This window comes from Dermacentor variabilis, chromosome 10 (assembly GCF_050947875.1).
Source record: "Dermacentor variabilis isolate Ectoservices chromosome 10, ASM5094787v1, whole genome shotgun sequence".
NCBI lineage: Eukaryota > Metazoa > Arthropoda > Arachnida > Ixodida > Ixodidae > Dermacentor > Dermacentor variabilis.
Window position 1 is genome coordinate 17,340,470 of NC_134577.1, and position 15,639 is coordinate 17,356,108.

Consider the following 15,639-nt stretch of genomic DNA (forward strand, 5'->3'; position numbering starts at 1 on the left):
GTTCAATGAAGAATAAAATGTCCTTCTAGCAATTTGCATCTAGGAAAATAGAGACATAGAACACTTCGAGCAATTCTCGAGACAGATTTCTCTGGTAGTAGACGGGGTGAATCCATTCGATTGCGATCCATAAATCCCGGGAAAGCCTCGCTCAATTCCAGGACTCGCCAAATGGCGCCCTCATTCTTCTATCCCCAAAAAGGTTTGAAAAAGAGAAAATAAGAGAAAACAGAACTCTTTACTAACATCTTAGATCCTGCAGCGCCATGATATGTCCGTGTTTCATGCAGTAGTTCTTTTCGCTAAACAATAGGCAACCTGTTCAAAAGAAGACTGCCTTTACCAGAGCGATACGTACGAAGCTTTCAACGCTAAAGGGTTGCATTCTCGAGGGTTGTCTTGAACTAGATTTGTAACTACAGCTTGGAAAAGAAAGAGCAGCCCTACTCTAACGGCGCCGAACCAAATCGTTATCACTTATACCCCTGTCACAAGGGAAGATATAATGTCATTCGGATGGAATTGCATTCGATGCATGGAATGCCATTCGGTCTTTTGCGGTGTTACACAGTAAAATATAATGACATTCGCAAATGATAGCAATGACGATCCGGGACAAAATTTGTTAAATTCAAAGAAATTTTGTGCCTATTAAACGCGTTTAAGAACTTTTGCGAGTACCTTTAAAACAGACGAAAACATTTTGACGCCAATTATTCACACCTAAAAGCACTTCGATCAACACATCCAATATGGCCGACCGCCGCAACAGACTCCTGATGCAAAGAGTAATAGCGATTGAGCACAGCGACGACAAGGGATAGACATGTCGCAGCTTGTCGTCGCTGTCCCAACTGTTAAACGTAGCGACCCTCTCATACGTCTCCAGCCAGCTTTCCGGGTCCTCAAATGTGGAACCGCGGAAGGTCGGTGGCTCCCTGGGCTGCTGCAGAACTATTGGGGCCGCTGAAACTGCCATTGTGCCTGTCTTCTTGGTCGTCTCCGGACGATCTTCTCGGACAATCTTCTTGGTCGTCTCTGGTAGAATTCCGTGTTCCGGGGGCAGCTACTGTAGCCGGCGGCTTGCTCGATGTTCCGGGACGACGTTGGTGTTGTCTTTGCGGTCCGGGCTTGAATTACGGCTTGTCGAGGGCGTTCGGTACATGAACGTAAAGCACCTCCACCAGATGTCACGTGGTAATGACGGTGAAGAAGGTAGCCAAACTGTGATTATAGAAACTGGCGTTTTATTGGGCGAACTTGTGCCCTCAAAAGCAGGCTATACTCAAAGAACAACGATAGCGGCGAACACACTCGGCGATCGTCGAAAATCTGATCATCGGGTAAAGCGCGTCGGCTTTTATACAGCAGTCATCGAATGTTCCAGACTAATCGCTGGTACCCGCGTGTCTTCCACAAAGTTCTATACCATTCGCGTCACGCGATGAAATCAGATACCACAAGGTTCGGCGACAACAGACTGCGGATAGAAGCATCGATAACATTCCAGAAGCTTCCTGTACTTGCAGGCGCGTCCTGCGATGTGCGATACCATTTGTTAGGCGGTGAAACGTGGTCACCCGAGAAAGATCAACATGTACACGTGTCAATATCATCGCGGCAAAAATAATTCCTTTTTGTAAGTCTAAAAAATACTTTCTCACTTTGCTGATGCACTAATTATTTTTTCGCGATGCGTGTCGCTGTTGTCTACCTGGGGTCATGGTACATTCGGTTCGAAATCGAATGCGAATGAGTTCCCCTAACTCATTCGATGGCAAATGTCATTCCATTCGAATGACATTAAATTTTCCGGTGTAAATTCCTATCAGTGGGATTGTATGCGAATGCCATTCGATTCAAATGGAACTAAATCTTCCCGTGTGACTGGGGTATTATTTCGTGTTTCCTACAAAATTGTTTTCTAGAAAAATCATGACCGGCAAGAACTCATTTGATTTGAAATTTAACATAACCTCAACGAAATTCGCGAGAGGTCTTTCAACGCTACATGCAACGGCGATTACCAGCAACTTTCACTTAATTCGATAAGCAATGTTTCACTTTAGGGCTGTATTGCCTCAACGCAGCTTTATTCAGGATATTTACATTTACACAAATGCTAGAGCAGAAACAAGTAGTTTACCAGTAACCTTAACCGATGGGAAGTTTCCCGGTGTGTACTTGCTGAGGCAAGCGATAAAAATCCACTTTCGGGACGGAACATCCAACCGAACCGAAAGGGAAAGGTCAAATTGCGAGAATTGTTCGATTTCAAGCAGGACAGCAATGGCCTAGACCCTTAAACATGGTCTGGTAAAATCCTACTGACCGTTATTGATGGACGAAAAGAGAGAGTCTATGATTGCAAAGATGCAACTATGCACTACTTTTAGACCGGAAATTGATGCAACTAAAGAGAAAAACACCTTTCTAGATACTGTTTATATGCAAGAAGCAGACTGAGATAAATAATGGCACAGTGTCGTTTGTCGATAGACATTCTGTGAAAAGGAATAAACTAAATGCAATATACAGCCTGTGTGAGAGCAGAAATAAATAGTTTACCAGTGCCCTTAACGGTGAGGGGGAGGTTAATCAAATTGCACGAAGGCCGTTTAAGTCCATAAACAAGGATTGAAGAAACAAGTAATGGAAACCTCAAAATATGCGTTTATAGGCTATATATAGATTTCTTATGTACAAAGAAATATAAATTTACAGAAAGGCAGCGCAGACTATAAGAATCTATATATAGTCTATAGATTGTCAAAATATTTTTTACAGGAAATATATTTTTAAGCAGTTCTTGCGTGGCTATTGACAGTTCTCAAGGAGCGTTCCTTCAACATATAATGATCCTGTTTGCAAGCAGCACGTTCAGTCGAATTCAGGTGCACGACTTAAAATGCCATGGGAAAGGACCAATAGCGCTCAAGCTCGACACACCATCATTCGCTCTTTCCCAACCCTCGATCGAGGATGGTAAAAATTGAAAAGGAGTGCTGGTAAGCCTCTCACCGCACGTCGCCTGCTCAAGCTAAAGCGACAGCATCAGATAATCCGTGAGAAGAGCCTTCCGAAGCGATCAGTAACAATGGCTCGGCGAAACCTTTCTCCGGTGCAGAAAATGCCATCTAGTCACAAAAGTCAAGGCCTACGGCCGGGCAAACATTTGCAGCACCCAGTAAAGGATGCCTCTTCCTATAAGGAAATGACTTCTTGCTGACTTTTTTGACGTACAAATTCGACTACCCTCCGCGCTTTATCGCGGGAAACTTCTCAATTTGTATTTAACGCAGCGAGTTCCCGAAGGGGAAGAGCTTTCTGACGAACGGTGGTGCCTACAAATAACGCTCTTAATAATGAGCCGTTTCTATATTCTCGATCGCTGGTGGCAGCACTCTGTCACGGCATGTGAAGCTGTTCAAGCGCTTCTGGATATCAGCTTCATAACAACTTAAGCTACATGGCGTTTGCCAGACGCAATATGCCGGGCGGCTCTGTTTCTTTGCAGACGGGCTGCTGTTTTTTAAGTAGCCGCTTCCCGCAATTAACCAAGATGCCGAGCGGTCGGCAGCTGCAACATTAATTTTCAAGCAACACGGGATCCAGAAGATGTGGGAGAACGAGAAGTGCGCAAAGTGCTAGAACGCTGCTCTGGTAAACAGTCACATGCACATAGACAGACAGATTGACAGACAGACAGATTGACAGACAGACAGATTGACAGACAGACGCTCACAGACAGACATTTTAGATGCTGCACCTTCGTGTCGGTACGATGACATGTATCGCTCCGTAACACGCGAGTAAACGGAACAACTTCCTGTCTTCTCAAGGTTCTCAGAATTCTCAAAGCCGCCGCCACGTGGAGGTAGCTTCCAGAACCATAGCAGTGCTAAACTGCAACCATGGCTACGTATCGGCTCTTAGACGGTCCGGCTTTCCTGCGTTTAGGCCTACCAAACCTACTGAAGGAGCTTCTCTCGGCGATTCTTTCGTTTTATAGAAGTGCATCAACTACTTCAAGCGTATTCTTGGCCTCGTTATGATAAATATGTTCTGCAAGACAAAAGAGTAAGTTACAAGCGAACGAGACTACGAGACTGTGGCGCCATTCTTTCTGTAGTTCTTTCTGCAAGCGTCAAATAAAGAAACTCTCAACCTTGGCTGCACTTCCTTTATATATATATATATATATATGTATATACATATATATATATATATATATATATATATATATATATATATATATATATATATATATATATATATATATATATATATATATATATATATATAATATATATATATATATATATATATATATATATATATATATATATAGTAGGAACACGCTCTTCTACAATGCGCATGCGCGTGTCAACAGACTACGTTGACACAGGGCGATTTCGTTGAGTGCGAAGGTTAGAAGCAGGTCTCGTGGGCACATTATGTATACGGTTCCTCTGGACAGGATAAGCCTAGTACAGAGAACCGCGATTTCTTTAGTGTCCTAACGCGGTGTGCATTGGGAGAGCAATATTCATGTCAAGGCCGAAAGGAACGTTTAGTTTCGCAAGCTCCACGGCGTTGTGCTGCACGAAATGGACAGAATAATATATGGCGCACGAAACTCGCGGACAGGTGCTTCCACTCGGGGACCGTCTCGCTCCTAAGCCTCCCCCCCAAGTATGTGCGGCGCGCCCCCGGCTGTCAAAAGTGCGCCCACGAAGAACGGCCCTCTCGTCGCCACAAGCGAGACTTGAGAAACTAGGCCAAGCCTCCGGTGGAAAATTTTTCTCCCCGCGGGTCAGGTTGCACCGCTAAGATGATAAGGACGAGAGGAAAGAAAATGAACGCCTTCTTTTTTTTCTGGCGTTTATGGTTTCACCACGTTCCCGGTGATCCCTTGCCGTCCCAACTGCGTGGCGATCAAATAAACCGTTCCTTCGTTTCACGTGGTTCTATGTCTCTCTCTCTCTCCCTCTCTCTCTCCTTTTTTTTTTTTTTGTTATCAGAAGCAACCACTTTTTCGCACTAATCTCCTAACGTCTTGAATTTGTAGAAGCAACGAGAATCCAACAATTCTTACCGGCGCTTCTTCCACTAAATGCGCTCGGACAACGCAGGTGACCTTAACTATAAGCCCTGTTTTCGCGTTGTCGGCGAGCAATCTTAGAACCTATCTAGAAAAGATCGCGTAATTTTGTTGTGCTGTCACGTGTTGACTTCTAGCGTTCATTTTAGGAGGCGCTCGGGATATTTAACATGAGAAGTGGGACTTCTCTAAATAATGGGACTTATCTAAGTACCATGGAAGCTATACAACTAGAGTAACATGCTAGCACTTCCTGCAATTACCAACCTATCAGATATGCTGCGCTGAATTTATACCTTGAAATTCTGGTTTAAACATGGGTTATGTAACACGGATTAGCCTTATAGTTGCATTTCTCATATGCTGGAACCAGTTTCTAGCTGTGGCTAATGGAGCAGAACAACTGCTAATTAATTAGTATGATTAGCTTCTTACACACTTAACATTCACTTTTTTCCGTACAAATATGCTGTCCATTGTCAGAAATAAGGGTGAACAAGTTATTCTATTTTTTCTAAAAATGTAACAGGGTTTGGTGATCAGATAAAATTAGACGATCGTCCTCGGAGTGAGCAGACAGTAGAGCAACGTCCCCACCGATCATCGGCTCAGCAGGCAGTGAAGGTACTTTTGTGCTTTCCCAGAACTTCTAGTTTGCACGAGCGGCTTCGACTCAAGTACTGTACGTGCACGTCGCTATACTCTCTCTCTCTCCCTTCTGTCTCTTCCCGTTCTCCCTTCCTCCAGCGTTGGGTAGCCAACCAGACTCTTGACTAGTTAACATTCCTGCCTTCCTTTATATTAACACGTGTACTTGTTTGTCTTTATCGGGCGACACGTTTTACCGCCTAACAAATGTTATCGCACAGCGCAGGACGCGCCTGCATGTATCGGAAGTTTCTGGAGAGAGAGAGAGAGAGAGAAGGGAAGACGGAAAGGCAGGGAGGTTAACCAGACTGAGTCCAGTTTGCTACCCTACACGTGAGGAGGGGAATGGGGAGTGAAAGAGAGAGAGAGAGAACTTAGGTGTAGATGTCTATAGTTGGGCACTCAAGTCCGTTGCCCTCAGGTAGCGAAAAAGCGCTCGAACTGCTTTCTGGGCTAATGAACTGTGAGGCCAGGCTCCCAAGATCTTCGCTTCCGTAAATGGCCTGTCATCCAGTCTATTTAAGGCACACTGGAGAGTCTCACGTTGATTATCGAAGCGAGAACAGCGGCACAGAAGGTGACTGATGGTCTCTTCACACTTGCACTTAGCGCACATTGGTGAATCCGCCAATGGAAGTTTCTGGAATGTTATCGATGCTTTATCCGCTGTCTCTGACCGAACCTTGTGTAATCTGATCGCATGTGTGCGCGACGCGAATAATGTAGAACTTTGTGGAAGGCACGCGGGTCCCAACAATTAGTCTGGAACATTCGACGATTGCTGTATGAAAGCCGACGCACTTGACCCGCTGATCGGATTTTCGACAATCGCCGACCGTGTTCGCCGCTATCGTTGTGCTATAAGTGTAGTCTGTTTTGTGGGTACAGGTTCGCCCAATAAAAGTTAGTTTTGCCGTTCACAGTATTGCTACTGTGTTCTTTGAAGTCACGACCACGTGACAATGTCATCATCATCATCTTCTTCTTCTTTCTTCTTCTTTTCTTCTTGTTCATCATCATCATCATCAGCCTGGTTACGCCCACTGCAGGGCAAAGGCCTCTCCCATATTTCTCCAACTACCCCGGTCATGTACTAATTGTGGCCATGTTGTCCCGGCAAACTTGTTAACCTCATCCGCCCACCTAACTTTCTGCCACCCCCTGCTACGCTTCTCTTCCCTCTCCCAATCTGCTATTTTCTTATCCCTTAACGTTACACCTATCATTCTTCTTTCCATAGCTCGTTGTGTCGTCCTCAATTTAACTAGAACCCTTTTCGTAAGCCTCCAGGTTTCTGCCCCGTACGTGAGTACTGGTAAGACACAGCTGTTATACACTTTTCTCTTGAGGGATAATGGCAACCTGCTGTTCATGATCTGAGATCCTTTATATATATATATATATATATATATATATATATGCTGCTCACTCTTGTCTTTTTTGCTAGCTCAATTTAGCGGAATATGTCAGTGGAAAAAAAACCGGAAACCTTCCAGAGCCTGTGTTCGTAAGGAGCGAAAGGGTCTACAGCCAAAAGTGCACTACGTAGCAGCGTCCGAGCTCACTTCAAAGAGTCTGGGTGCAGCTTGGTCATTGCCTATCCCTTGGAAAACTGTCCTCATTAACATTTAATGTTGTCCAGTGTACGAGCCATTCCACAAAGCTTAGCGAGAAAAATACTGTGGAATGACTTAGAGAAATTTATGGAATGGTTTAGAGAAAATAGTTATAGAAAACTCGGGCTGCTGCACTCGTTCAGCAACGGCGGGAATGATGGTTAGTACATGGATTTGTGGGATATTCGTGTTTGTGGCTGCGTACGTTCTTGTGGCTTCGTTTACTTACAACGCGACACTTTCTGGCCTTGCAGATTGCTGAAATTCAACGAAGCGTTTTGAGGCCAGGAGAACGAAGTTTAGGCAAAATTTATGTTTACCCATCCTTCTCATGCTGGCTTAACCGCCATGCCTGCAGCTCTTATAAGCACTAGCGCGACCTCTAGTAAATTTTGTAGCCAACTCGACGTACGATTACACAGCACATGAGTCAGTGCAGGCAGCACTCTCAGACAACGATAGTTATTCGAATATCAGTGGTGGTCCGAGGCAGCGATCAGAATTCTACAATTCATACGAGCTTCAAAGTCATCTTATTTTAGTTTTCCGGGATTATGAAAATTAAAATAGCATTTGGTTTAAGCTTTCAAGAACGCAAATTTCTGGTACTTGCTGCACGGACTTCCATTTGCAGTGATTATACACAGCTATTTGTGCCACTGAACAAAGTTGCGGAATTATGGAACAAATTTAATTTTAATGATGTTAAATGTAACCCAGAAATTTGAGTGATAAGGCCAACTAAGCTAGAGACACTCCCACTGGTATGTGATGCTGATAGGTTAGATCCCTTAGCTATCATGAAAACATATATGTAGGCGGTAATGCTTAAATGTTAATTACTCTTTACTATGTGCAGTATTCTTGATTTGGTCATATATTAAGGTCTTTCTTACAGATAAGATAAAGAAGCGAGGAATGTAGAGAAATAAAAATGGCAGTTTCGCCCGTAGGCGAAGCATCGAAAGCAATAGAAAGGCTTAAAGGTTCGGTGGAAGCTTCTCAATAAAGCTGGCTGATGATGAGCGCCGCCAATGGTGTTGCAGGCGTTGCAACGCTATGGTGCGCTAGATGAGACGAAAGGAAAGCTATCGGCGTTCCGTGAGCAACCGAGGATACGGTTAGATGGATTTACGCTCCCATTCACTGCTTGTTCCGCTCAGACCAGTGTAGTACATGCACTACTACGGTGTGTTTTGCACACACATGATCAGCAGAAATGCCCGTGTGTGCGCGCGCAAAGCTCAAGCAAGCAGCTCGAGCCCAAGCGCTTCCCTCGCTCCAGCAGAGCCGATTGAGCGGAGCATGATGGGGCGCCTCTGGAGATCCGAGAGAGATAGAAAGAAGCCTCTATTTACCGAAGTTATGGTAGAAGCCCTCCCTTAGTCTAGGGACCCTGCGAGCCGCACGATGTTGTGGACCCGCCTTACTATACGGCGCTGGGCCCCCTGGGATCGCGTTGGACAGCGCGGGGTTGGGGCACGCCCAGCAGGAATATTACAGGATAGGGCGGGCACCACTAAATGGGACAGGTGAGAGGGTGCAGAGCTGGGTAGAAGAGGTTTGGGGTTGCGAGGCAGGGGAAGGAGTTGGTCCGAAGAGAAAAAGAGTGCGTGGTTGTGAAGAGCTGGTGCCATGTGACAGCTTCAGAGCGATTCAGAGATGGGTGAGGCGAGGGTGAAAGAAAAGCGGGCATTGCATTAGAATGCGAGGGTGTCTTCATAGTCGTGAATGCGGACGGGTGCGATGGGACGAGGTGGACGGACTTCGAACGCAGTGCGTGCCTCTGGAGACATTCTAACACTGCGCACATGGGCAGCGCGTGTTCGTCGATAGCGTGACAGCCTGGAAACGCGAACGGAGATGGCGCAAGCGTAGCTCGAGCGTCTGTGTAATTGCAGAAAAAACAACGACTGAGGAGAAAAAAGACATAATGGAAGCAACGAAATAGTAAGAATGTCGCCCGCAAAACGGTCTTGCTTTCTTATTTCCAAAGTCGACGAAAATCCGATCTATCAAAGCCCATCAAAACTTTTTTTTCATGTCCTATTAGCGTAATTAGCGCACTTCCAAAGTCTGCCATTCCGTGGAAGCGCCAGCGACATGCTAGCCGCAGGTAAAAGAACTCGACGGAAGTTTTGTGCAAACACCGCGCGCGAGCTTCCGGGCATCTATCACTTCGGGCCGCTGTCCCCTAACGACTATTAAGGGACATCCCTTCGACATCCCGAGAGAGAGTCGCCGAGAAGCAGAACGTCCCAGATATTATGGCGCTAGTTGATGCAGAAGCCGCTTCCTCGGAAGAACACAATGCAGTAGAGCACACAACTTTTTTTTCTTTTTTGAGCGTCTAGCGCATTCGCCCAGGGATCCCTATAGAGTGTTGCCGTGTAATTAACACTTTCAGAGGAGGGGTTATTGTTTTCCCGCCATCAAGCTGAGGGCAGCCCATAGCAATGCTGGTACGAGAGTACATTAAAACCCGATACACAGCGTTTGTTTATTGCCGTGATGCTACCGCTACACGCCGTGATAATATCTCGTTATCGTTTCTCCTCATTTCTTTTTTTTTTCAATTTTATTGTATCTCTTATGCGGCAGACATTGAGAGGAAGATGGGAAGAGCCTCAGATAGAGGAATTGGCTTAACGATAACATTATCAGAAATAGTGACTGCATGTGAGATAGCACAAAATGACATGGCTTTTCTTTTTCTTTCCAACTTTTATGGGAAGTGCGCGATTCCTATACTGCAGGCTTCATTTCTTTCGTGCGTCTACGAGTTGTTCTTCATGTTCGGATATCTCCCCGACGCTTCAGTTTAGATGAACTCGTTCCCCAAGATAGAAAACTTCGCATTTCTTGGAAACCAAGCTTGATTGCCTTCGATATTAAGTGCAGACGCTTATCAATTACTGCCAACTTTTCCGGCGAGTTAATTACTACCTGTGTATAGGAACCGGTTTTACCAGATCGGATGTTATGCTATTGACTGCACGGCGAACTTGTAAAGATAGTTGACTGAGATGCACCGGCGGCGCTACTAATAGTTTTCGTGGCGTTTATACGCGCAGTTGTTTTCGGATGTTATCTCTGTGACACATCTGCCTGTTTCTCAAATCTTCATAGCCATCGTAGTAAGAAAAGCTGCAGAATTAAAAAAGGACCTTTACAGAACTGCCGCGAGTCGACACAAATGTGCAACAACTCATTCTGAGCAAGACAAAGGGCAGCATGATAAGCGCTCTCGCGATTCTATTATCAAGCTTGTTTACCAGAGGCATCCAGCGACGTAAACGAATTTGAGATGCAAACGTCTCACACTATCTTACTCGTATACTTTCACAAACGCGAGCCGCGACCGCCTCACGCACTGTACGCCCTCTACGATGCCGAACCGAAGACATTTAAATGCATTGCGACTCGAAACAAGCTGAACTTGCTTTGCGTTGCTTCTGTCAAGCGTAAACTCGTAAAAGGATATCGCCTCGTCGCGTCCAATCCCATTTCAGTCGATTTCAATCGGAGCGCCGACTGGACAAATAGTTTACATTTTTGCGCGGGGCGCCTTTTCGCGTTAAATGCACAATCGATGCAAATAACCCGAAGCGTGGTTCTGCGCTTCGTAAGCCCTTGGTTCACATGGTTTCTGAGCCGACGACAATAAACGAGCGCGTTGAAAGAGATTGCAAGCGGGAGTCGTTAATCGCTCAGCGTCCCTTTGTTTACTGGCCGCACGTCGTGCGACGGGAAGCCCGGCCATTAACGATTAACGGACAATTAAAGCGCTTACTGTTAGGCTCTAAAGCTTTAGCGTTTCTGTTCAAAAGCGATGCAACAACGAATCTCTATGGACAATGGCGTTCAACTGCTCTCGAATGTTTTCGTACCGCCGTCAAATGTCGTTGTCTCGTTGATGCATGAAGACGCCTTTTGAGGAGTGCGGGTCGCAATACGCATCCCAATAAATATACGAGTTGCACTCTCTTTGTACGTAACTAAGTGGCAGGATTACCAAATTTAAGCAGCTTGTCGTAGTTTGATGTCCTTGAATTATTAGTGCACTTTTCGCTGGCCTTTCGCAGCGTTTTGTCTCGTTATGTCGTTGAATAATAAACTTCGTAATATTTTACTTTTTCGTTCATACAAACGCTGAAGTGCTCCGCTACTAGCGAAACAACTAATCGTGTCCTTACCTGGAGTTTAAAAGCTTTTCGCGCATAATAAACGAAGTGATAGGAATTCTACCATTAAATACGTTTCTGCAGATAAAACATGATCCCGAAATCGCTGCACGGACCCACTCAACATAGTTTACTTCTTTACGGAATTATGATATTTGATGAAAATAGGAAATATTACAGAAATACATCAAATATAATAATAGAAAACGCACTGAAAAGAAGGGACACTTGATATTAATAGCGCTATCCACACCATGTTTATGCACAGAGTCAAGTTAGTTGCACCATTCTCGTAAGTTGGGCCTCACTATATACACACTAGATCCTTAAGATGGACAGAGTAGCGGGAACAGTAAAACATATGTAAGAAACGGCACACGACAATATCGCGGTTCTTTAGTTCAGCGGCTACTAAAGGGACATTTCTGAATAAGGTTAAATGTTTTACATTCTTCATGCAGATCGCAGCGGTAGGAGACAACCCCAACACGGCCACAATGAAGGGGCTTGCGACGACCACGACAAGACAGGTCCGGTCGCCTTCCGAGGCCAGAGGAGCATGATCCCACCGCAGCCGGCGTCTTCCCTGGCGCATACGGACGCTACCACCAAGATGGCTTCCTCCGACGAAGACGACACGGGTCTGCCCATCGACGACCCCCTGGTGACGCTAAATGCGTCAGTGGCCGCCGAGATGCTCCTCCTGGCGCTGGGCCCAAAGCGCGACCCACTGACCACGGTCATCCCAATGACACTGATCTACTCCGTCCTGCTCGTCTCCGGAGTGGTCGGCAACGTCTGCACGTGCATCGTCATCGCGCGCAACCGATACATGCACACGGCGACCAACTACTACCTCTTCAGCTTGGCCGTCTCCGACCTCCTCCTCCTGGTGCTCGGGCTACCACAAGAACTGTACCAACTGTGGCAACGGCACCCGTACGTGTTCGGGGAGGCCTTCTGCGTGCTCCGGGGGCTGACCTCGGAGACCTCGACCAACGCGTCCATACTGACCATCACGGCGTTCACCATCGAACGCTACGTGGCCATTTGCCACCCACTCCGGGCCCACACCATGTCCAAGCTGTCCCGGGCCGTCAAGTTCGTCGTGGCCATCTGGGTCCTGAGTGCCGTGTGCGCCATCCCGCTCGCGGTCCAGTTCGGCATCGTCCACCAGACGCTGGACGGCACCACGGTGCTGCCGGAGACGGCGGCGTGCACGGTCAAGGACCCGCTGGAGCACGCCTTCGAACTGTCCACGTTCGTGTTCTTCCTGCTGCCCATGAGCGTCATCCTGGTGCTGTACGTCTGCATAGCGCTGCAGCTGAAGCGCTCCGATGCCCTCTCGCGCCAGGACGTGCACCACAAGTGCCCGAGCTCGAACAACACCAGCAGCAGCGTCGTCAACGGGAAGGGCGGCGCCGACTCCTCCTCGGGGCACAAGCAGGGGTCGGCCGCGGTGCAGCCGCTGCCAAGTAAGCTGCAGAGGGGCTGCCAGCTGAGGAAGTCGGTGCGTGGAGGGGCGGCCGCGTCGTCGTCCCGCAAGGCGGTCATCAACATGCTGAGTGAGTGTGACCCCATTTTCGATCACTCAGTGTTTCTCGCCTCCAGCACACCGAGGAACGGGGTTTTCCACCTTTGGCATTTTTCGCCTATCTGGCTACAAAAAAAAAGAAAGAAGGACGAAAGTTGAACGGTTTGATAGTTCATGTTACTGGATGGCAGGAGACCCACCGTGGTGGCGTAGTGTGCTTTGCGCAGCTAATCATGGGGGCGCTGTATCAAATCCCGGCCACGGCGGCCGTGTTTCGATGGGTGCGCAATGCAAGAAAGCCCATGGGCCGTTCATCTGGTGGACGTTGAAGAACTCCATGGGGTCTAAATTAATACGGAGTCATACGCTATGGCGTGTCTCATAATTATAACGTGATTCTTGCACGCAATAACTCAAGGCGAAATTCTTCTTTAAGCAGAGGCGCAAACACGCGCACAAGTAATGACAGGAGAAGCTGTACTGCCTGCCTTTCAGTTGCGTAATATTCTACCATCTCGCTCAATTTTCAGCCGTTCTAAGCATTTAATAGTTGCCTAAAGAGCGCCTTAAGGATGGCGTACGAAATAAGGAGCGGAACAGACAAGTGCTGACTCGAGGATCGTCCGGTCCCCTGAACCTGAGGCGTCCGGTCCTCCGGACCTGAGGCTTTCGGCGTCTTGTTAGCAGGGAAAATTTCCATTCACTTGCTGGTTGGGTATTCGTGAAAAATGGCCGTATCGAGCATGTACCACTTCGTTTCCGTAATAACTCTTTTCTTTAATAAACTCTGATGTATTGCGCTACGATACCAGCCAGCACTAAACTGCACTGCACCTTTCTACTCATGCTATACGGGTAAGACGGAACGAGCAGTCAAAAACGCAGGTCGTATCTGCGTTCAGTAGTGTAGAGTGCTTGCTGTTTTGGTTACCACTTATTATTAACTTGGTTGCTCTGCTAACTACTCTTCTCACATATGACGTAAGTTGACTGATCTCTCTTCTTTTTTTATTTCTACTCTGAGGAATTAACTTCCTTTGAAGCATGGAAACCGTGTCCAAGAAGCGCCTGCATGGCGTCCTCTACAAACGCCCGAAGTCGTTGTCTTTTCCCCCTCCTTTTCCTTTTTGTTTTACAAGCTTGCAAGGATTTCATCGAATGCGACCACTTACACTGCAGCCTATATGCACAGCTATTCGCATTCCGTTTTATCCAAGTGTATATTTATTGTTTTATTGTCTTTCTTTCGCAAATATAATAGGTTTATTTTGCTTTCTCTACAAAATATCGAATACGATGCGTAACAGACAACCTTTGCCATTTATTTTTGTCTCCATGACGACATTTTCTTCGAAGCTTGTGGACCGCATTTTTTTCAGCGCTAGGCTCTGTACTCCCTGTAAGCACGTGTGGGATCGTATTGCAAGTTAAGGAAAAAGCTTCACGAAAAAAAGAAACCTGCCTTGAAAACAAGGAATGATAAAGGTGCATGCCCCAGGATTTCCAGGACTTATTTTGTTGCGTGGAAAAACAGCACGCTCCTTAGATCGTACGTAATAAAGTATTCTTGCCTCACATCACAGCTGGGGCAAGGCTTTAACTCGCTCTGATGCAGCAAAATAAAAGGCTTTTGAAACTTAAGGTTATTCAAGCTTGATTTCACTCAAAAAACATGCACACGTGCGCATTTACTCCCGTTGTCATGCATCTCTTTACGGGCGACCAGTAAGGAATGATGTTTGGGAACTCGAGAGACCACAGTTTATGAGTGCCAGAAAAACTTGACTTGTTGTACGGTGATAAACACGAAGACGTGAAACAAGCACTTAAGCCCAATAATCGATAATATGCAGCAAGATTTGAGAAAACGGAGTCTACTATAAGTGAACTCGATGCCCAAATGATGAATTCCGTCATAGATTTGATATCATTGCGTATGCAACAGAAACTAAGCAAAACAAACAAAACGAGCTTCGACAACTCTGTCGAAGCTCATTTTGAATCAGTGAATGATCCAATTTACACGCTTGCAAAAGAACAGCTGGAAAATCAGGCGAAACGAATAGAGAACGGATTCCCATTGAAGTAGTTATTGTCACTTAACGGTCAATAAAGCACTGGCCGATTCAGCTGATAGCTCGAGCGAAGGACGAATTCATTTTGCCATCGTCTTCCTCAAGATTACTCTTGATGGGAATGTACTAAACGATGCGCTGTAAGAAGCAAAGCTACCGCCGGTCCACTCAGCAGAAAAAAATAAAAGTATAGGAAGAGCAAATGAAACATAATTGTTGAGCCCTTACAGCTTCCATAAGTACGCAAGAACACACATGAAAAAAAAACACACAAACACACACACACATGGATGTGAAGTGTATACATATGTGTACGTGTTTTCAAACCTCCGGCAGCAAAACAATTTGTGTCTCCATTTGACCAATTCGCTCCGCTTCACGCACTCATCAAATAGCGTGGCTAAGAAACCAATTACGCCTTACCAAACATGGTAAGGTATAACCAGCGATGGTGTGCCCGGTAATGCAATAAATTAAA

The 15,639-nt window shown here is 46.1% G+C and overlaps 1 protein-coding gene and 1 long non-coding RNA gene across 4 annotated transcripts in view; one reads left to right on the plus strand and one right to left on the minus strand.

Moving 5' to 3' along the window:
* The window catches only part of LOC142560024 (uncharacterized), a 294,973-nt gene that overhangs the window by 268,590 nt on the left and 10,744 nt on the right, over positions 1–15,639 (minus strand). The window lies entirely within an intron of this gene.
* The window catches only part of LOC142560023 (pyrokinin-1 receptor-like), a 205,538-nt gene that overhangs the window by 63,155 nt on the left and 126,744 nt on the right, over positions 1–15,639 (plus strand). For all 3 annotated transcript variants that reach the window (XM_075671773.1, XM_075671772.1, XM_075671774.1), the window contains one exon: positions 12,014–13,117. In XM_075671773.1, the coding sequence (XP_075527888.1) occupies positions 12,112–13,117 (1,006 nt within the window). In that variant the 5' untranslated portion in view covers positions 12,014–12,111. The remainder of the gene's footprint in view (positions 1–12,013; positions 13,118–15,639) is intronic.